Genomic DNA, 21,915 nt, shown 5'->3' on the forward strand with positions numbered 1-21,915 from the left:
GCCTCCTGCAAGGTGTTGTCTTTTATAGGAGCAAACTCTTGTTACCAAATACAGCTCTGGCTTGTTTTGTAATTTTGCTTTTTTCACACTCTGTCCCACTCCATATGGGCTGGGGGAGGACCGTGCTGGACTTCTGCTCGGTGCAGAGGGAGCACGAAATGTTTCCTCTTCCTTTACACGTTGTTAAGAAGCGGCTCTGTATCTATCTCATCAAAAGTTGGGTATTTTGCGCTAGTTCTCTTACGACGCAGCCCGAGACTCCAAAACACGTAAAACCATCTGGCAAACTTTTGCATGAATCATGTAGAGATATTTGTGGCCTCTGGCTTTTTGAACCGCGCTGTGAGTAATCCCAGTCGCTCTCGTCAGCGCTGCTGCTGCTGAAACCCATTTCTTCTGTTCCGAGTTAGATCACAGAGGCCTCCGACCCGGCCTGGGGGTCTCCAGATCCTCAGGAGGCAAAACTGGCTGACAAACCCCCGCGCTCTCTGGTCTGGCCTGAACGATGGGGCCTCGCCGCCTTACTGCTTCCACTTCGGGCCCCCTAACCAGAGCAGGGAGGCTGGGGCTGGGCCTCGAAGTGGTTTTTTTGCCGTGTGCCCATCGGTCTGGCTGTGCCTGCGAGCCCGGCTGGAAAACTAACGAAGCGGAGCGGACGGCGGTGCAGCAGAGCTCTGCCTGAACCGCGCTGGCCGCCCGCCTTCCCGCCACATCCTCCTCCCTCAGGCTCCCTCAGAGGCGACGCCTCGGAGACCCCGGCTGGGCCTCACGGCCAGAGCCGCTACCGAGGAGCCGGGCGGGCGGCCCGACCCCCGCTGCCGCCCTGGGACCCCCCCCTCCCCCTCCTCCCCCTCCTCCTCCTCCTCCTCCTCCTCATCATCATCATTATCGTCCTCCTCATCGTTCTCCTCCGCCGGCGGCGGCCTCGCTGCGGGCCCGCCCCCGCCCCTTCCTCCGCGGCGGCGCGTCAGCGAGGCGGCGGCGGGAGGATTGGACGGCGGAGCCGGCAGAGCGGGGGCTCGCTCCTCCTCCCCTCTCCCCCCCTCCTGGCTCCCTCAGCCATTTTAGCGGCCGGTACAGCCGCCGGCCCCCTTCTCCGCCGGCAGCGCCGGGACGAGGCGGCGGGGAGAGGTGAGTGCGGGTAACGGCCGGGGAGGCGGCCATGGGTCGGGACGGGACGGGACGAGGCAGGTTCCCCTCGTTGCCCCCCCCCAGCCCCGTCAGCGTCTGGGATGAGGTGAGGGAGGGAGGGAGGGTCGCCCTGCCCGCGGGGAAGGGATCGGGGCGCCGGAGCTGGCTCTCGCCGGCGGTGGGACCGCCCAGGCGGGCAGAGGCAGCCGGGTCAGCTGAGGGAAGGAGCCGCCGGGGGGTGGGGGGGTGTGTGTGTGGGGGGGGTGGCGTGGGGTCAGATCCCTCCCAGACTCCCTGGAGCCGCGGGCATGGCTCCCGGGGGGCTGAGGGGGTGAGTGTGAGTGTGTGTGTGTACTCGGGCTGGCCACCCAGAATAAACCTGCGCGGGAGCGTCCGTTCTCTGCAGTAAGGCTCCCCCCGGTGCCGGGGTGCTCCCCGAGCATCTTTCCGTCCGTCGCTCCCTTCGCCCTGAGCTGGCCTCCGTCGCAGCTCCCGGGGCAGTGCCGCCTCCCCCCCCGCCTTGTTCCCCGTCCTTGTCTGTGGCGGAGGGCCGGCAGCAGGATCCGCTGCTCCCTCGCCGGCCTCTTGCCCGGCTGAGCGGTGCCGGGGGCAGGGCTGCTCGCTCCCCGCTCCTCGCCGGGCCTTCGCAGCATCCCTGACTTGCTCCTCGGCGCTTCGCCGGGGAGCCGGCGGGTTTCGCGGGCCTGCCCGAGACATCGACAGTGCCATCTCCTGCCTGTGAGCCCCCCCCGCCCTCCTTCTAGATGCAGAAAAGGAGGTTGGGCTCAGGATATGGTCTGATGCTGATGTAGCACACGCAGGAACCCAGGAAAGCGTGATTCGTTGCTCAACACTACGCACAGGGCACGCTTTTCGATTTCACGTCATAAGAGCACCTGTTAAAAGTAAAGCAAGCAACCGGTCGAGTATTTCTGTTGTCCCGTTCCCCTGAGATGAGTTTCACTTTGCCGTGTTCTGAAATGTCTTGGTACGCTTTGTGGATTTTTGGATGCAAAGCGAGCGTGTGCGTGTGCTGCATGCCTCCCCTGCCCCAGGAGGAGAGTGGACAGACACTCTACGGGCCAAGGACAGTGGGCTGCACTTATCTAGTGCCGCTGTTTTACCTAATGCTTTAATGAAATAATTACAGCAACCTTTGGACTATTTTGTACTATAACACCTTTTTTTCTAACGTCATTGTTTCATATTCTTTTTTTTTTTTTTCCAGTGAGGATGCTCAATAAATATAGATGGAGGTTGTAGAGAAATTTGGTGTAAATTAAGGATTGTTTCCTTGGTAACAAGTAAATGGACAGCTGTCATCCCTGATGGTTGTAAAAGACGATTATCAGGTTAAAGATAATATCTGTCCTTTACTCGGTTGCTCTTTTCATCTTGGACTGTTGTAGCATAAAAATACGAATATGACACGCTTTCTCATTTCCTATTATAGACAACCTTGCATTTATAGCCTTGCCAATTTGAAGCGCAAAAATTAGCAAATAAAGTTACAAATAGGAATTGGAAACATAGGATTTTTTTTTCTTTTAAGTTCTACTTTTTCAATCTTTGGGATTTGTCATCTCAGACTAATTGCAATGATGAAAGACATGGGTGGTTTGGTTTTTTTCCTAAGATGTGAAAATCTTACATTTTAAACAAATAAATCTCCAAACCAATCTTTTCTCCCAAACAAGAGACAGTATTAGCAATGTTCTACAGAAAGATTGGTTTCATTTTCTTTCTTCTGCTCTTTATGCATGGATACAAAGTTTGTGTTTTAATACAGATCTACAGAAGCCTTAAATGTTTCCACATAAAAGCTATTTTAGAAATTATTTAATGTATTCTTGCCTCTCATTTCTTTGTATTTGCCAGTTCCCCCTCGTTGTTTAAACTACAGAACTGTATAAACTTGAAACAGACAAGACAACTTCCCCCACCCCAAGAACCCCACTGTGGTAAGGTTTCATGATGTGTTAATTATTTGGGTATTTGCATCTCATGTAAACTTTACTTATGTATTACCTTTAACGCTATTTGTAACATATACTGTGCAAACAAGTGACGGTGTTGCCTGTTGTCTGCTGATTGAATAATCTAACACTTACCAGCAGCTATAGCATAATAAATTACCAGTGTTCAGTGGATGACACATCCTTCTAACATGAGGATTATGCTTCAGCCCTTTTATAAAACTGGAGAAACCACTGTTGAACAAATCACTAAGGCAAGACATTAGATACAGATACATTCCAAGTGATGTAAAGATACATATCTAGTAAAATAGATGCAGCCTATTACACTGTTTTATATGAAGTTAATACCCAAATGAAATATTAAACAGTAGCCTGAGCCAAGTAAACATGCCAAATCTGTTGAAGTTAATGATTAATAGAGTTAGGTAGTTAATATGACAAATGAATGAGTGCTTGTTTATAAGAAAACTGTTCTGAATAAGGAATTGGTTAAGCTAAAAAAAGAGTTGGAGTTAATTATTAAGGCAAATCTTCATTGTGTACGCAACTAAGCTTGTGGTCACTGTGCTTCAGGACATGTATTTTCTCAGGAGAGAAGGAAGTTTCATTAAAGGAGGGAAGCAATTTCCTGAGAAACAAAATTTATAGTTCTGTTCCATTTGTTCATATATTGGATTGTTATTTAGATGGTGCGATGTCTTCCACCCTTTTTGTGGAAGGCACATCTCAAAAGTTGGCTATGCTGTTTAATTTTCCTGCATTCTACAGCAGCTAGAGAGTGACTGCTTTGGTGTTCATCTTTGTTCCAAAGTTACCTCCTCTTCTCCCTGTAACTGGGATTGCTCTGTCACATCTTCGTTTGGAAGGTGCTTAGTGGAATTGGTTAGCTGTACAGAAGGGCCCAAGGGAAAGCATAAGAAAGTATTTCTCCTCTGCTAGTAGAGCTATGCTTTATAGTGGATAGGAATTATTAATACTTTGCTATTGCTTTTCTTTTGTTTCCTTGGTTTTTTCGGTTGGGGGTGGGGGAGGGAAATCAGGATTGCCCATAATCTGCTGACACTCTTAGTAGCTGTATGTTTCCTCAAAATCTTGAACCCTGTAGATAGGCACATAAAAATGAAAGCTGAACACAGTGCTGGTTATGTCTTTTGTGGCCACTCACTCGCAGAGTAACTTGTATTGCACTGAAAGTAAAACACACACTGGAAGTGGTGTGACAGGTTTCTATAATGACCGGTGGTGGACATGAAGCCTGCCAGCGCCAAGGCCCTCTCTCACAGATTGCTGTCTGTGGTCTGAGTGACAGACGGGGACAACCTTGCCTTAATCCTGGATATGCTGGAGCTGTGAGAAGTTTTCACTTGTTCTGTATGGATGTGAACTAAAAGACAGTACATGGAATGAGACTTGTGCTTGCAAAGAGGAGGATCTTCTGGCCAGTTGCCAGAATCGCTTGGGAGATGTGGTTTCAGTTTTCTTTTCTGCAGGAGGTACCTAGTATGATCTGCATTGAGCCACTTGGCCGAGATCAACAAAAATAACTGGACAGAACTTAAACTACAGCAGGTCTGCTTTCCCTGCCCCACTTCTTAGGGCTGTCAGTGCCTACCTAATACTTCATATAAAGTGTACTTGTAATCAAGATACGGCTTTCATCATGTGCCAGATGTACGTAACATTATTTATCTGACCAAGTGCATGATACAGAGGTTAGGAATGAGTGGTGGGGGTGGAAATTCCTTCTGCTGCTGTTATTGTCGTTGCCCTAGGTAGGAAGCCTTTCAACTCTTCAGGCGACCATGCTAATTTTGACCTGTGCTGCCATAGCTCATAGTAGCTTTTGAGTCAGGACTAAACTTGGTGCCGGCTTGAACTTGATCTTCTGCAGAGGTTAGATAGGAGGAGTGTGTGTGAGCGAGGCATGTTGGTAGAATTGGCTGGAGAATTATTTTACATTTTAAGATGATCCCAAATATAGTAGAAAACTCGGAAGGCACATTGAACCATTTTTCAGTAAGGAAATAAATAGCACAGGCAGTCTTGGGAAATAGAGGAACAGAACAAGTAAGGAAAGGTGATTGTGGGCACGGGGCTGGGAGGGGTGGGAAATGTTTTCCTTTAGCCAACATGTTGCCAGAATGTCAATTTGTATAATGGCTGATTTTTAAAGTTTGTGCATATGAGTTGCTTATAGTGGAAGTGAGGTTGGAGCTAATGCTACCACATCAAAAAGTCAGCATGCATTTTATTTGCTTTGCCTTTAGATTCATAGCTGTGTAATGTGAAGGACGTAAGGAATTGTTTCCCTCTTTCTTTGCTTCAGATAGAGCTAAGCACTTGGACTTTCCATTGAAATCAAAGAGTACTTTTCACCTCAGTAAAGTGTTTTGTAAGGAGTCACAGATATTGAGAAAATAGCTTTTTTTTTTTTTTCTCCTGTATTTAAATTTTGCATGTTTTTGTAGTACAGTTAATGCCAAATGGATGGATATTGTGCAGCTGGAAGTTCACTGGGCTTCAAGGTGTGATATCTTTATCTCCAAGGTAGAGATAAAGTGATCCACCAATTATCACAGATTTAAAAGTCTCGGATTTAAAGTGATCCAAGGTAGATCCTTGGTTATCACTTTAAATCCGAGACTCTTAAGTCTGTTACACTTGAATGCCACTGTTGTTCAGTGAGGACAAAACTAACGAACTAGGATTTCCTTCAATATATATTGCTGTGACTATTGATTCCCTAGAGTATGTTACTGCTTCATCAGTTGAGCATCTTTTTCTAAAAGCATACTTGTAGTTTGCCTATTAGGCAATAGATTTATATTTCTTCTTTAATTCTTATTATAAACTCATTGGTCTGTCAATAGCAGCTGTTAAGTGTCAAAACAGAGCAGAATACCTGTGTGCCCATCTGTTCTACTTCAAACTGCGTGATGATGCTGCAGCTCATCTCATCTCATGATTTTTGCTCATCACTTCTGTTAGTGTGCAGGGAGAATGCCTGTATTTCCATAAGCTGATAATCGGGAATGTTTTATAGCATAAGTGTATAATGGCAGTTAGAATATTGATGTATATATCAATTAAAAAAAAATCTGGGTATGCTTGAAAGCCTCTGAAATTAGAAACAAGTTGACATGACAAGGACAGACTTAAAATAGCATATTACATTCTAGTACTTGTACTCTTAAAATTTGCACTAATTAAAGAGACTTTAAAATTATTATTTTAATAACTCTGAAGTGGTATTCTGTTATAACTCTCTTTGCTATAGAAAATAAGATTGTAAGTAATACCAAGACAGTTACAGAAATGCTTGTGTTCAGAGGATTTCATTTAAAAAATATTTAAATTTATAATAAATGTATAATTTATTTTTAAAATATCTGTTAATGACACATTTAGCCTACCCCATTGCGCTTTTGTTGTAGTATAAGCATGGCCAACATGGAAAACATTTTTCTTAACATCTAGCTAATGGTTGTGTTTTGCAAAATTACTTGTTAGAACTGTACAGCAGACCCGGCTTTTTTTTGTTTGGGGTTTTTTAAGCTATTTTATGATACTGTGCAACCCATTTTAAAGTGAAAATAGTACAGTGTACTCTGATCCTTGTTCTACTTGGCTAGGTGCTTTACCTAACTGTGTAGCATTTTAAATTTAAATAATGCTTAATAAATGTGACTTAGGTTCTAGGAAACACAACAGTAGATTCAAGTAACATGAAAGGATGATTGCTGGTTTTTTCCTAAACCACTGTTCTACGTGCTATAAGATACAAGATGTGCATTCTGAACCGCATCTTCACTGAGGTTTTCCTCTGTATGCGCAGTTAGTCAGTTTCAACTATAGTTACTGCAGTTAGATATCTAGTTTATAGAACTGCTTGTTTGTGTGTTTGCTGTGTAACTTTAGAACAGTAACTTGAGTAGTAGTAGTCCCTTTAGCTAAGATTCTTACTGAATATTGTTCTTCCATGGCAGTCCACAAGCATACCAGGTGTACAAGGCTTGTGAGCAGTAATGCTCATGTGCGCACCAGTGTGTGGTCTGACATCTCTGGGCTCCTGCGCTTGGGGTTATCGGAGACTGAGCACTCCAAAACACTTTTATTTCCATGCTGAAATTTTTGACCCTTAAACAACGCAACTCAAAACAAATGTCAAGCGTGCAAAAGCTGCTGTTTATTTAACATATTTCCTCCCATTCCCACATAGGTGTATTTTTAGACATGCCTCTGCCCACCAGACCCTTTGCACTTCTTAACTGTTACATCCCTTACATGCCATCGACTCGGCTCCATGGTTAGAAATGGAGGGTAGTCCATTAAAAAAAATAACTGAATAAATGTTCTCCTTGGTAAGTAACCCTTAAGCCTTTTTAAGAGCCTTGTTTGCACAAATCCTCCTCATAGGAGTAAAAAATATTAGCACAGAGAGGAACTGAATAAAATTATGATTTTAAGTATGTGATACCACAAAGAGAAATTTTATTCAGTGTCGGTGGTTGTTATAAGTGTGGGGTTTTTTGTATTTCCCTATTCAGTTTCTTGGAAAAGAAATATAAAACAAATAAATGGTTTCTGCAGAGCACACATGTGTCCTAAGGCTGCTCTTCCATGGCTGCCAGAAAATCTTTGTTACGTGTCACAGCAAGAACAGACTTAACACCTGTGTTCAGTTTTCTTTAACAGTCTGCTAGTGCAAATGCATTTTTCTTACTGTCCCTCAGTTGCTCAAATGTTTTTTTACAGACAGAAACACTGTCATACTGATATATCTGATAGCTTTTCCTGGGATTATTTTTTCCCGACTTGCCCATTTATTGCTGTGGAACCCAAAGGCCCCCAGCTACAGTATGGCCGGAGGGGCTGACAGCTCCTAACAGGAGCCAGCCGTTGGCACTGGAGAGAGCCCACTGTTCTTCATTCATTCCTCTCTCTACCCTCTGCAGCATCAATGGACGCACCTGTTGATTCCTGTCCTTGAATTTTTTGTTAGCTGCTCTGCTGTAACATACAAACTATGCTCTTTGGTTCAGGATAACATCTACTGATGAGCCTGAAACTCAAGTCAACCTCTTGCTGGTCTTTTAAAGCGAAAGCTAAAGGTATGCTGTGTTTCTGGAAACTGAGCAACTGAGTTGCTCGCTCTACATCCAGCTTACTTGGGTCAATAGCAAGCTTCATATACAAGAGTATTTGCTAAAATAAGAACTTCCCCCAAATAAAAATAATTTATTTTTGTGTTCATGTAATGATTGCTCACCTGGCTACAAGTCTGATTTGATATATGAAATAAGTTACTATTTTGTAAATTTTATTATGTGTGTTTCTGTACACTAGGAAGCCACCTGGACAACTCGAACCAAAAAGTCTACTAAGAAAGTTGTGCTTACAGAAACATGAATACTCATTATTTGCAGTCTAACTAATCTAATGCTCTGCACTGTCAGTTCTCACACTTGGTGAAATATGAAGAGCACTCACCATCAGGTTAGGCTACAGATGAGCACGTACTACAAAACATTTGATCTAACTTCACACAATGTTGCAGTTCACAATTCTGCACATCTTTATGGCAGGTGGCACATACAGCTGAATGAGTCTTTTCACATTTAAATGAGTGCTGCCATCAGTGTTCTGTTGAGTTTGTAGGGTTGAGTGAAGCTAGAGGTAAGATTACAAGGAGCCTGTATTGTGATACTTGCTGATAAGGGGATGCAGGTATCTTGCTGAAAAAAAATAGCAAATTGATGTAACTGGCCAGATTTACTGATATACTTCACATATTGCTTCAGTAATCTGTCAGGTACTTAGTTGTTTCCTCTCTAGTAGTTATACATGCAATAATTTTTTAAAAGATAGTGTGTTCAGTTTACCTGAAGTATATGATAAGTAGAATACACAGTGAGTCATTCTCAACAAATGTTTTGTCTCAGAAGCTAGAGGAGTTGAGCAGCCTATGAAATGTCACTACTTCAAATATGCTAGTTAAGTCTGAGGAGCTGGAAACTGCATATCACTGCACGCTGATGATGTTGGCTCATAGCAAAAACCCAAAAACTTATGAATGAGGATGTTCGTTTCATAGCTTAAACTGTCACCTCAGTAGTCAGCTGCTGTTTTATGTACCATACAGCCACTTTGGATTAGGACGATTACTAACTCCTGACCTTCAATAAAGAACAAATTATGCATATTAAAATATTTTGGAATACATAAGATTAATCTGTAATAAAATTTTAATAAGACATTTGGGAATGGGGTTTGGGGTGGAGGTTTTTTGGCTTTCAATAAAGAGAAAAGTGGGTTAGCTATCACACTACAGCTTCTGCTTGCTTTTTTCCTAATAGTGCACTTCCATGGACACACTAAGCTTGCAAAAGCTGCAGCCTGTACTCACTCGCTCTGGCTCCTGGCAAAAGGAAAGGGACAGACTGGGACAGCAAAAAATGGGTGGAGGCTACTTCTTTCAGCAGTAGCTTCCTTTTATGCTTGTAGCTCCATTTTAAGCTTGTTTAAAGTGCTTATAAAGCTACAGTGTAAAGGTGCAAGTAATTCCGTGTCAGCTGAACTAAACCGAGGTTGTCGCTTCCTCCCTTGCACTGGCACTTGTGTGACTGAATAGGGAGCTACGTCGGACAACTGCCTTGACTTAAAGGTTATGTATAATTGGCTGCCTGCAAAATTTGCAGCCCAAGGGAGCAGTCAAAGTGGGATCACAGCAGTCCAGATTTGGGTTGAGTTGGCTGCTGTGAAGCTAAACTTGAAGGCTCTGATAGAGAACCAGCAGGTTTGTTGCACTGTTTTCACTTCTCTGTCAGAGTCTCCATTACACTGAGGTCACTTTATGTCAATTCAATAAAGTAATTTGCTCAAGTTGTGTTATATCCTAAAATTTGCTTTGGCTACTAACCTCTCTAACCTCTTTTCTGTCATTAATATGGCATTTTTGGTTTTGTTTGGGGTTTTTTGCACAATGAAAACATACGTACTAAAAGAATCACAGTACTATATAGGTAAGGTGTAGTTTTACAACAGTATTTTCTATAGCTTTGAATGTTACATAGAAGAGTTGAGACAGTAATCTGCAGCTAGTGGTAATCACAGAATTATAGAGCGGTTTGGGTTGGAAGAGACCTTAAAGATCATCTAGTTCCAACCCCCCTGCCAAACTGCCACCAGACCAGGTTGCTCAAAGCCCCATCCAACCTGGCCTTGAACACTGCCAGGGATGGGGCATCCACAATCTCTCTGGGCAACCTGTTCCAGTGCCTTACCACCCTCACAGTAAATGTCAAGTAACAGCAAAGTGATACACCAATAGAAAGGAAATATGAAAAAAACACAAGAGATCCTGGTTTGTGGTGCCTGTGGTCTTTTTGCACCAGATGCAGTAGTAGAAGTGAGGATAGAGTAGTTTGTCTGTCCATAGTAGCCCATCAGTTTGTCATTTTGAATATTACTTTCCATGAAGACACCTGTATGTAAAGCTGATTCATACTGTGTATTTACATAGTATAATTTAATACTGAATTTAAGATAGCCTTGGTTTTGTGCCTTTGTTAGACAGATGTGTTCAATTTTTATTATGAAAATGGATTCTCTGTTTATTTCATAAGCATGCAAATAATTTTGCATTTTTATGAGTGCCTCTGTTTGAACAACTTGGTCAAAAGTGCTTTCGTTATGAAATGTATCACCGCAGGGAAGAGGAATAAGTGGAAGGTGAAACTAAGCTTGCTATTCTTCAATAAAAAGCAGGGTGACAAAATGGGAATTGGAACAGGGATCGGAGCAAGATTATGCCTTAGAAAACCATGGAGAGCATCCGGCTTGTATCAGTATGTTACTTTTTGCCATTCTGGCTTTGTCAGTGCTCAGTCTGGCTTGTTTATGGATTATACATCATCCTTGCTGTTCAAGTTCATATAAGAGAAGCTGTATAGGTATTTCAGTATTTCACTGAAGCTTCATCTTTCAGGCATATTTTTCTTACATGCCTTTAAATAACAATACCCATGCAGTGTACATTGCAGTTCCGTAGAACTTGACTGAAAAAGAGAGCATGCTAAACAGTCTGGCAATTTTAGTCTAATGTAACTGAAGATAAAAACTTGTTCTAGCCTTGAGCTGAGTTCAGGTTATTCGAACGCTCAAAGATGATTTGATGAATGATAATCATATATGCAGAAATAAGTATAAGACTCTTTCCAGACCACATTACCTAATGAAAAAGATCAGGCAGCGACCAGCCTTGCAGTCTTTCTCTCCCCGTTCCCCAATGTAAAAATACTGCAGTTATTCAGGTATAACCTACATCCATTTAAAAAGTTAGTGTTGTTTGGAAAATAATCCTCATTTAACGTAGACCCAATTGGTCTGAACTGCAGTGGGGAGAGAGATGACCAAGCAGTGGCAGTGAGCAGAGGCAGGAGGGTTAATGGCAGGAGGAGCAGGGCTTTAGGGAAACCTCTGGGATACCTGTATGTGCAGGTCTCTTCCACTGCGGTTGGATCATAATTTCTGGAATATATGCATGAAAATAAGATACAAGCATAGCTTGTGTGTATGCTAGTACTACTTTATACCTAAAGGATGAGATTTTAGGACCACACCAACTGTTCTAAGGCTTGTTTTCCTCCCTTTCTGAGTCGTAGTCTGTGCGCAGATGTTGGATGCAAATGTAAAGGGTGTGTGTGTGATTTTATTCTCTGAAAGGCCATAGTGGATAAGGTTTCTGTTGGCTGTTTCTCTGAGGTAATTTGTAGGTGTTCCTCAGACAGACAAAACAGTTTAATAAATTTGTTATGTATTACCTCTTAGTTCGTAAGTTTACCTTTCCTTCAAAAGCTGAAAATGAAAAATATTTTCATAACTTGGATAGCATTAAGTAGTTGATCTTTAAGAAAGGTAAGCTTTAAAGTTGAGGCTATTAAAAGTAGTCTAATGTCATAATGCTGACTTTAACCAAGAGTACATTTTAAAACTTCTTATCAGGCACAGTGTTTGCTAGCATGTTATCTCATTCAAGCATCTGAAGGCACTCGGAATGTGGCATTTAGGTGAAAATTGAGAATGCTAATGGAAAGAGTTTCTAGTGGTATGCCCTGACCTAAAGTAAAAGTACATGATCAGCCTGTTCCATGTTTTCAAGTAGCAGGTAGTATTTTGCAGTCGTACAAATGGTATCAACAACAAACAGCTGACAAAGCTCATATTACCAATCCGGGAAAATGGTGGATTGAATAGTCTGTTTAGATATGCTTATAACCTAAGAGATGCCTAGAATTTTCACTATTTAATGTTTTTCTTTTTTATATTTTTTGTGAATTTGTTGGCCTATTTACCTAGAAACATTTGAATTGCAGTTGCATCAAAGGTAAAGAGTGACTTGTGTTTTTGTGTGCTCGGAAGCAGTAAGATTGACAATAACTAGGGAGTGGGCACTTAAATAACCCTTACTAAAACCTTCCAACAGGGAAGTTTCTTCTACCATCACTATAATGATCAGTCCAAATAGTGATAGATTTGTAGTGGGGACTGTGTATTTTTAAGCTGAAAATGGAAACATTTTCTGACAATGTTAGCTTTTTGAGTATCACTTTAGTTGTTAACAAATTAAATTCTGTCTTTTTTATTATTAACCATGAATTGCTGTTGTGATACACAGTGTCATACTAAGGATTTTTCTGTCCCTTTTTCAGAGCAAAAAAGTTCCTAAAAATAAGTTGAAAGAATGGTCAACAGCGTCAGTTTCCTCTTCATGCTTCCTTCAAAATATGTTAAGTCTGACCACTTTACTGTCTGTTTAGTCTAGTGCTGTACAGTTTCTTTCTTCTGCAGTTTCTACTGTGACTCCTGCTTTATTCATATTAAAGGTGATCTAGTTACCTAAATATCAAGTCATGCCATCAAGCCGCTTGAGTTTTAGCTGTGTGGTTTGCTCCAAATACTCACGCACACATTTTTTTTGTCTTCTGAGCCTGCAGGGCTCGAACAAATTCCTTTCAGGAAGCTCTGTGGCTGTGCTAGTGCACAGCTGTCCTGTGCTCTTACGTTTTGCAGAGGGGTAGGACATATTAGCAGAGGCACAAGTATGTGATAATATGGTTATGCACCTCCTCGGCCAGAGCCAGCTTGCTCTGTGCTGTCTCCACTTCGAGCTCAGGCTTTGAGCATGTGATGTTGTGACCCAGTCCTGTGTAAGTGCGTCCTCTGCCTTTTTGCAAAAGCTACTTGGATTTTTGGACTAAGGACATCAAAATCTGCCTGCCTCTGAAATTGTACACCTTAAACAAGTGTATTGGTGTCTTTAAATAAGAAGTGTGATAAATGTGCATGCATGTGTATTAGGGGGTGGTAAAGTTCAAAACCTTGCTGTTTAAAACTGTCTCGGAGGTCTTTTTTTCCTCTTTTTTTTTTTAAACTTCTTTTCTCTAAGAATCATGCTAGTTTCTACCTTGTTCTCCTGTCTTAGTATGAATATTTATGTTTGGACTACTTTTGCATTGTTTTCCTGTTCTGATGGTGTTACACTGCTCAGATTGAACAAAATATTATTTAGAGCTGTTAAATCTAAAAACTTGGATGTGTACTTTGCTTTGTAGGAGAAAATGTACTGAAATTTGCTTGGTCATCTCACTTCCTCTTTGAAGTGGAGATAAAAATCAAAGAACTGTTATGATATAGTAAGTCGGTAAGATTGCCTTCTCTGGTAGAAAATGCCGTCACCAGTATTATCTCCCTTGCTGATGGGTAAAATCCCCAACTTCTCTGACTAAATTGGTATACGCTGCATTGTTTTATTATCCACGTACAACCTGTCCCCAGTCTATACCTCTGGATCTTCCTCATAAAAATTAATACTTGAATTGCCAAATAATGTTGTTATAAGAAATGCACCCTAAAGATATCTCAGTCTATCATAAAGCACGCGAAAGTAGCGGAAAGCAAATTGATTCACAAAAAGTTTAAAGTGAGCAAAAAGTTGCAGTACAAAGTCCTGTCTTAGGTAAATCTTTATCTGGAAATTCCAGGTGTGGATCTAGAGATGATAGATATCTGGAAATGAATCTGGGTATATTTGGCTGGAAAGTGATAGGATAGGTTCACCATGAACCAAGCAATAAGCTGTGCTAAAATTTTGCATTAAGACCACAATAAAATTCAGTTCCTTGAACATACAAAAGACATCATTGCTTTTTCACTGGAAAATACTGTGATTGTGCAAAAGATTAAAATATGCTTGCTCCCAATACTCCTAATTTTTATTGACTCTCAAACCATCTTCCTCTGCAGCTTAACTCGTTACATAATGAAAATGAAAAATAGAGATGACTCATGCTTGAAATCTCAGGGGCTACCATCTCAAATGACTGTGGGTGGGAACAGTTTTCTTAAACTTGTATTTTTTAAGTGCACACCCAGTCATCTGTATATCAGAACATCTGCAGAGACAGAATTTCTTCAAATTGCAAATAAGAAAGCCTAATTCTTTTTGCTTAGTCACAAAAAAAGGGAGGAATTTGCATTTGGATGTGAGCTCCTAACAGAAAAGGGAAATGATATTTCCCAACTCTGGTGTTCCTCTTGTTGACTGTCCTCACAGAACTTTGAAAAACCTGTAAGAACTTTAGAAAAAACCTCCCCATCTCCCAGTACACTTATTGGTAGGCAAAAGACTGCTAATGTAGTACATGAGAAGGAACATTTACTTCTCCCCCAGCCCCCCCCCCTTTAAGTATGTAATTAATTTCACTACCTAAATTATGACCAATGTCTGAGAATAAAGCAACCTAATGCCACTGATGAGAGACGATGGAGTTTTTTAAAAGCAATAAAGGTAAATACAAAATTGGTAGCAGAATTTCTTGTCAAAATGAAAGCTGAAGAGGCAGGTTTTCTGAAGTAATATGGAATTATATTTAGAACCTTAGTCTGTTAAGTTACACAACAGTCACTGTTGGCAACACACTTAAAAAGAAGTACATAATCTGTCACGGTAACTACAGTAAAAGGGAGAAGCTGTTGTAGTCCATTATTGTGTCTGGATTTCAGTAGAACACAGGAGGTTAATATTACTGGACTCCCTCAATAGAGCATTAAGAGGGATTATGGTGATCTCTGTCATTACATTGCATGTTTGGCTGCCAGACTGGACTTGTATTCATGCACTTTAACATTTTACTGTTTGAGTTGCTCCTTTCACAGAAAGGTTTTTACAGAGCAACACTGCTAGATTTCAGGAAATTTATAAATAAAGGAAGTAGCTTTTAATGACTGGGTCTCCTGTGTTCATGTTACTAAGCTTCGGTCAGACGAATCTATTAGCTGAATCCTATTTAAAAAAGAATGATTCAGTGTTTACTTTTTCCTAACTGTTTTTTCATATGTAGTAATAGATACATGTTACTATTTTATTTTCTATTGGGTAATGCCATTAATGCTAATGTGTCATCACAAGAGTACGTACAGTTCCTCCTAGGTCGTGCTGTGCAGATGTTTGGTAACATACCAGATTTAAGGCCAGGAAGTAAGTGTTAATATTTAATCTATGTAGCTAGGGCAATGTCAATGAATTTTTGCCTTGTTGAATAAAACATCATTAACATTTGTCCAACCCTAATAGCATGACTTGATCAGAGCCTGAACTTGAATGCATGCACTCCAGGAATTGGTGAAGCAGTTGTATCCAACAGGCATATTAAGTGTTAAGACATTGTCTCTGGGAAAATTTTGAAAAACTTTTATCCAGGGAGATTATTTCCTGTATTCCTTCATCTTTACTTGCGAAACAAAAAGCAGTTTATGTCCTAATTTCCTTACGCTGTGTAAGGATGCTTGTTGAAATGATTATCATAAGCCTAGGATAATAACATAAGAGGGGAGATGAGCACCCTAATTCTTAAACAACCTGTTGTCCATGAATATGTTCCTAATACTGACAATAGGTTGAAAACAGGTAAAAATGAATGCTCAATAGACGCAGGGAAGCACCTAGCAATTAGAAGCAAAACATTAGCTAGAAATACGAACGTAACTTATGTATCTGCAGTACCCTCCATCACACATTCATTAACATTACAGAAGCAGGAATATTAACATCTGACTTTGAAGACTGTAAAACACTGTACATCAGTTATTTACTTTTATTGCACCTTGAAAATGCAGGGAAATCTGAGTTCTTAACTTTTCTGTTAGGAAAACAGCTTCTGTTAAACCCAGCTTTGAGTAAGTTCCTGCTTTATGTCAGCTGTGTTCCAATTAGGAGACAGAAGCAAAATCTGGACAATCAGTTCTTTGCTGAGTGAGATGAAAGGGTGGCATAGTTTAAGAAGTTATTACCTGAAAGAAGTAACTTACGTGTTACTAGTCCCTTTCAGTGCAAAGTAAAACTGCTCGACTTAAAACACCACTGAACATGATGCCAGTTTTCAGATGCCTGTATTCCACACAGAAAAAAACAGAGGGAACATCTTCAAGTTCAGTGTGAAGTCTCACTTGAGCTTTTGCATTGTTTTACTTCTCCCTTTTCTAGCTGAACTGTCTTTTTTTGGCCTCTAATAGGTATCTGCAATCACATTTTCAGGTTAGAAGCACCCTTAAAACTTAAAATTTTAAACATAGTCTGGTTATAAAAATTAGGTTTAAATGCTTCTTTGTAGTTACATATTATGCTAGAGACCACACAAGCAGTCCATGATGCAGACCTACACAGAACAGTCTGGATGTTCAGTACTCTTTATTTATTTATTTTTTATTTAACCTGCTTCATTTGTAATGCTTAAAAATAAAACAACGATAAAGAGAGGAATTGATCTCCAGTCTGTACTTTCAAACTGATACAGTATAGGTGAATGCAAAGATGTTCTGTTGCAATATGCTCCAAAACAATAGGTGCGACAACAAGCTTTGGAATTTCTCTGAAGTTGCCTAAAATAAGAGAATGTTTTCAAAAAGCTTGAACTTACCTAGTCTGTATTTAAAGGAGGCATGATTTTCATGCAGGGAAGCAAGTGACAGATCTTGTATGAAATGAATGAAATGTATGAAACTGGTTTTAGTATAAATTGTATGTATTGGGGGATTATTTGAATTGGGGTATCAAAGTTTGCAGGCAAGAAAAACATTATGGAAGGTGTGGCAAATAGGGCTTTATATTTGTAGGTCTTAAACGGATTTGATCTTCTAGACTGTATATAATTCAAGAACCTTAGAAGAGGGCACTACTTTCTATTTTTTGCAAAGGTGTTTACTGCTGAGAAAGAAGCAGAAAATTAAAAAACGATGATAACTTAAATCTCACTAGTTGGATCGTCAGAGCCGTGTAAGTCATAATCTTTCCCTTGCAAAATGGTTGCGTAGCTAAACACAGACCTAGTCAGTCTATCCGTTTTGTATTACACACGGGAAGAGAAGATTCTCAATTCTTACTTGACTGTTTACATAGCTTTTGCTGGAGAACTTCCATGGCCACGTAGCCTCTAAAACTTGCCCTTGATCATGCTGCTTGCCTTTTCATGTGCTTGTTTTAAAGTGTGTGGAAACAGAATGATCACATCTCTCTGCTGTTGAAACATTGGAATAAGAGTAACATTTGCCATAAAGCCTGATGAGATTGGGGTGTAAGTTGAGGAGATCATGCTGAAGTAAATACTTCTTTATTAGTATAGAATATGCATTTTTCTTGTGAATTTTTGTGTCCTTTAGTCCAAGTGTGTTTGGTAGATGTTAGAGTAGTTTTGAGGTACTATCAGTATTTTTCAGTTATAGATTTTCTCCTTTTCCATCCTCTTCTGAAATACTGTCTGTCCAAACCACCAGTCCTTACCATGTTCAGTAACTAAAATGCCAATGAAACAAAGGGATGCCTCTCACTTCCTTTTACTACAAAAAAGCATTGAAACAGCCAAGTTTGCTATTAGCTATAGTGACTGCTAGCATTCACAATACTGTAACATAAATTGGATTGACTTGAAATCTTGTGTGCCATAGGCTTTTTGTCAGATCACAGCATAACCAGTACAGATTGAGTACGAGCTTGTGAGAGAGGAAGCATTGGAGTGAATGAGCCTTAGGTATTTACAGTGCAGATTCTGGATAGAATTTAATGCGGCAAAAGTAATGGAGGTGGGTCTAGAGAAGATACTTTCCCAGTTCAGTGTATTCTCAGTGGACAGTTTTCAGTTGTGGAATCTTGCCTTGGCCTTTTATGTTTTCTGCCTTTGGGGCACACAAACAGCTCTTACTCTTTCACCAAATATTTGCTTGCCCTTATGTTACAAGATTAGGGGAGAGAGTTTCACACCAGTCTGTCAGATAATTGAGAAATACTGGGTAAGCATGGTTGGTCTGGTTTCCACTACAATAGTTGTTGCAGCAATAGATGTATGACACTTGACACTTACAAGTTGATTTTTTTTTTTTGTTCTGATTGACATTAAGTGTGTCTATGTTCTGAGGCGGTAAAACAGAAGTAGTAAATATAAAGGACAAAAATAATATTGTTCCTGAAACCAAAAATAAATCGGATCTTTGTTTAGTAGCTAAGTAAAACATTGTATTAACTACTTTTTCTTTTTAAGCAGCAGCAAGAGAAACAAGATTTCCTAAGGCTACTTGTGTTTTTGCTATTTCAAATAGCACATATATATTTAAACAGAGACCCTTGACTTATATCAGGATCTACTATATCTGACTTTCCTCTCTCCCTGTTTGTTGGGACATAGGTACTAGTATTTATGCTGTACAGAAAGAGTTAAGAGCTCTTGAAAACTCTCAGGCTTTGAGCTACTGTTGCGCTGATAGAGCACAGAAGTACTGCTGAAACCTGCTGGTGTTTGATTAAATTACCTCTGGAGTTTTCATTGCCCTTTGACGTACAAAATTGTGCAAGAGGAAAATATGTAGAAATCGGCCTGCGAGAAAGGAACAAAAATCGGACCTCACGTACTGTTTTTTTAATACCATGAGTAACTTGGATTAATATTGGCAGTTTGTTTTCATAAAAAACACTGACATGATGTAAAACCTGAATCATTTCCCTTAGTTTTAATTCTTTAAATCTTTCTAACCCAAAAAGAGTTGTAATTAGCCACAAGATTCTTCTAACTCTTACTGCTATTTAATCAGCCTTCTCATCTGTAGAAATGTTCTCTCATTCTTGTGTGTGACAGGTTTAAATCTGGAAAATCAAAATTTGGAGAGAGCCTGGTAGTATGCGTTTAAGCTTGCTGCATCTTCCTGGCAATGTGATATTTCTCAGTCTTTCTGTAATTTCTTTTTGAAATCCTAGGCTCTTTCAGTTCTAGTACTAGAACAAATTCAGGACATCTAGATACTGACTGAATTCCTTTCCAAAAACTGACTGTAACTAATAACCAATGTACTTATTCAGGTCAACTCAGTTTTTTTTCACTATTTAGAATCAACTTTCTACTTACAAATTATGAATGCTTACTGTGGTTTCCAAAATGTTTAGACCTGCCGGAATGCTAGAGAAATTCCAGAAATAGTTGTTACTTATTCATACTGGATTCTTTTGGAAGATTTCAGAATTTCCTGAAAGGAGTCAACCCTGAGTACTTACGCTAAAGCCAGAATTGTCTCCATTTGAAGTTGGCAAGAGCTCCATTGCAGGGCAACCAGGATTTCCTCCGCTGGTGTTTTTAAACTAAACAACTTGTGGCTTTGCAGATTCCAGGTTTTCTTCACAAACTAGAATACTACCCTTCTCCTCTCTAATGTCATCTTTCTTACTAGAAGACTTCCCTAACACAATGAAAAAACATTTCAAAAGTTGCAATTAATGTTTGAAGTAGATAGAAAAAGAAGTGTGTTTTCTTCTAATCATGCTATTACGTAGTAAATTGGACCCCGGGCAAGCTTTTTAACACAAGAGGAAGGACAATAAACACTGTTATTCATATACGTTCAATATTAAACCCTTACAGTGTTTTGGCCTTGGGCTAATTAAAGCCTTTTCTAGCAAAGATAATAATTTGCTGCCTTATTAAAATTAAACTGCATAGGATAAAATTTCTAGCTACAGGTACTTCTTTAGGGGTTGAGTTTCACTTAGAAATTCTAGTAGTGTGTGCAAATGCTGGATAAGTTGATCCTGTTCTGTTTGAGTAGTTAAATGGAGAGAAGATTACGGCATTTCCTCTGCTGTGAATAGTTGCTTCCAGAGGCATAAACCCTCTCCCCATTCCCCACGCATACTTTTGTTTTTACTTAGTCCCATAAGCTTTTGTGACTATTTAAAAGCTATTTTTCTATATTAAAAAAAGAATAGCTGCCAGTTGTTTCTTAGATTTTCAGTTAAATTCATGAAAAACTACAAAGGGAGGAGTGTCTTCTGTTCTAGAATCTGTGTTCGGATTTCAGACTTTCTTCCGTGGCCCTGGCTGCAGGACAAGAATAGTGTGTTGGATATTATCTGTCTTTGAAGCTTTTAATTGAGGATATCAAAGTCAGATTATACTCAAACAACAGCTCTTCCATGTGTGGCAGTCCATAAAATACAGTATCAGTGCTTGTATGAGCATTCGCATCAGTTATTTGTTTTCTACAGTAAGCTCAGACTAGAGAATTTTTGTAAACACCCAGCATATAATAGTAATAAGGAAAACGTTACCTCATGAGTGAGGTTTCTAACATGAACACTGTAACATATCATTGGCAATGATAAATGAACTCTAGTCTGGAGAGTTACCATTTCAGAACTGCTAGAAGCTTATTCACCTGAGGAAAATCCTTCGGAGATGCTGAAACGCACAGCTATCTAGGAGAGAAACTACATCTATTTTTGTTGGGTTTGGATTTTTTCTTAGACTGTAGTCACGCCTGACACACATTGATTGCTGTTGCTGGGAACTTGTGTTTCCTACATCAAGAACTGGAAGCTCTGCTGTTTCCAAAATAGATAGATAAGCGTCTAAATAGGTTGGTTGCATCGCACAATTAAGAGAAATAATGAACTTTTAAAATCAATATAAAATATTACATATTCTAAATATTCTAGTATTACATAATGGTTTTATTTTGATACAGTGAAATTTTTCATGAGTGCTACATTTTCTTTCATTTGTGAGGAAAGAGAAAGTTTACTGAACATAACAGTTATATTTTAGTAATGCATAGTTGGCTTGCCTTGAAGGTGTCCTTGGTGGTGCATCAATGTGAATGTTGCATCTTATACTTTCTCTTAAAGTCCAATTAAACTTAAATAAGAGATTGAAGGCATAAGGTGTAATTCGAATAGCTAAATTTGGCTTCTAACCAAATGGAATTGGTATGGAGGTACTTCTGCAAGTTCAGTATGTCAGTTTGTTTTGCATTCTATTTAAAATACGGTAAAAATTTATTTGGCACAAGTTTGGGATCATCCCGTTACGGATCAAAATCTTATACAGCCACATGCAAATGCAGTAACACTAAAAACATTATTGTTGCACCTCTTATTTCATATTTCAAGAGAAAAAGGTTGTGGGAGAATTTTGTAAGGGATGTTTAACACAGGTTCAGTCCGTAAAAAATGGTACCTTGACAGAAATTTTAGACTTACGGGGAGGGCTAATAAAATATAACTAGGTTAAACATCAGTTAAAAGCTTTCTGTATATAAAACCAAGTAGTCCAAGAGAACAATTATGCAGTAGACTTTTTGAAGCCATATCTGTGTAGTTACATATAGGCATCTTTTTTTTTCACTTGTCATGGGACCTACATAACCATGCTTTTGTTCTGTAAACTGTCCTCTTACCTCAGTACCCAAACTCTACTTCATGTTCCTTATG

The 21,915-nt window shown here is 40.0% G+C and overlaps 2 protein-coding genes across 6 annotated transcripts in view; one reads left to right on the forward strand and one right to left on the reverse strand.

Annotated features, from left to right (window-relative positions):
- Positions 1-897: 897 nt before the first annotated feature.
- Positions 898-1,860, reverse strand: LOC138690791 (basic salivary proline-rich protein 3-like). The gene has a single exon (XM_069811691.1). It carries the CDS (start codon positions 1,858-1,860, stop codon positions 898-900), a length of 963 nt encoding a protein of 320 aa, XP_069667792.1.
- The window catches only part of ACSL4 (acyl-CoA synthetase long chain family member 4), a 41,597-nt gene continuing 20,723 nt past the window's right edge, over positions 1,042-21,915 (forward strand). The window contains exon 1 of one of the 5 annotated variants that reach the window (XM_069810973.1): positions 1,042-1,131. The gene's annotated coding sequence lies outside the window, so the exon portion shown is untranslated. Of the gene's footprint in view, positions 1,132-3,073; positions 3,093-12,416; positions 12,496-21,915 lie in introns of those variants that run through there. The other 4 variants (XM_069810970.1, XM_069810971.1, XM_009914287.2 and 1 more) reach the window with 4 other exon arrangements.

This window comes from Haliaeetus albicilla, chromosome 23, assembly GCF_947461875.1.
Source record: "Haliaeetus albicilla chromosome 23, bHalAlb1.1, whole genome shotgun sequence".
NCBI lineage: Eukaryota > Metazoa > Chordata > Aves > Accipitriformes > Accipitridae > Haliaeetus > Haliaeetus albicilla.

What these genes read in the sequence shown, in the direction of transcription:
- LOC138690791 (XM_069811691.1), bottom strand. Translation starts at nt 1,860, where the DNA reads ATGGCACTGTCGATGTCTCGGGCAGGCCCGCGAAACCCGCCGGCTCCC.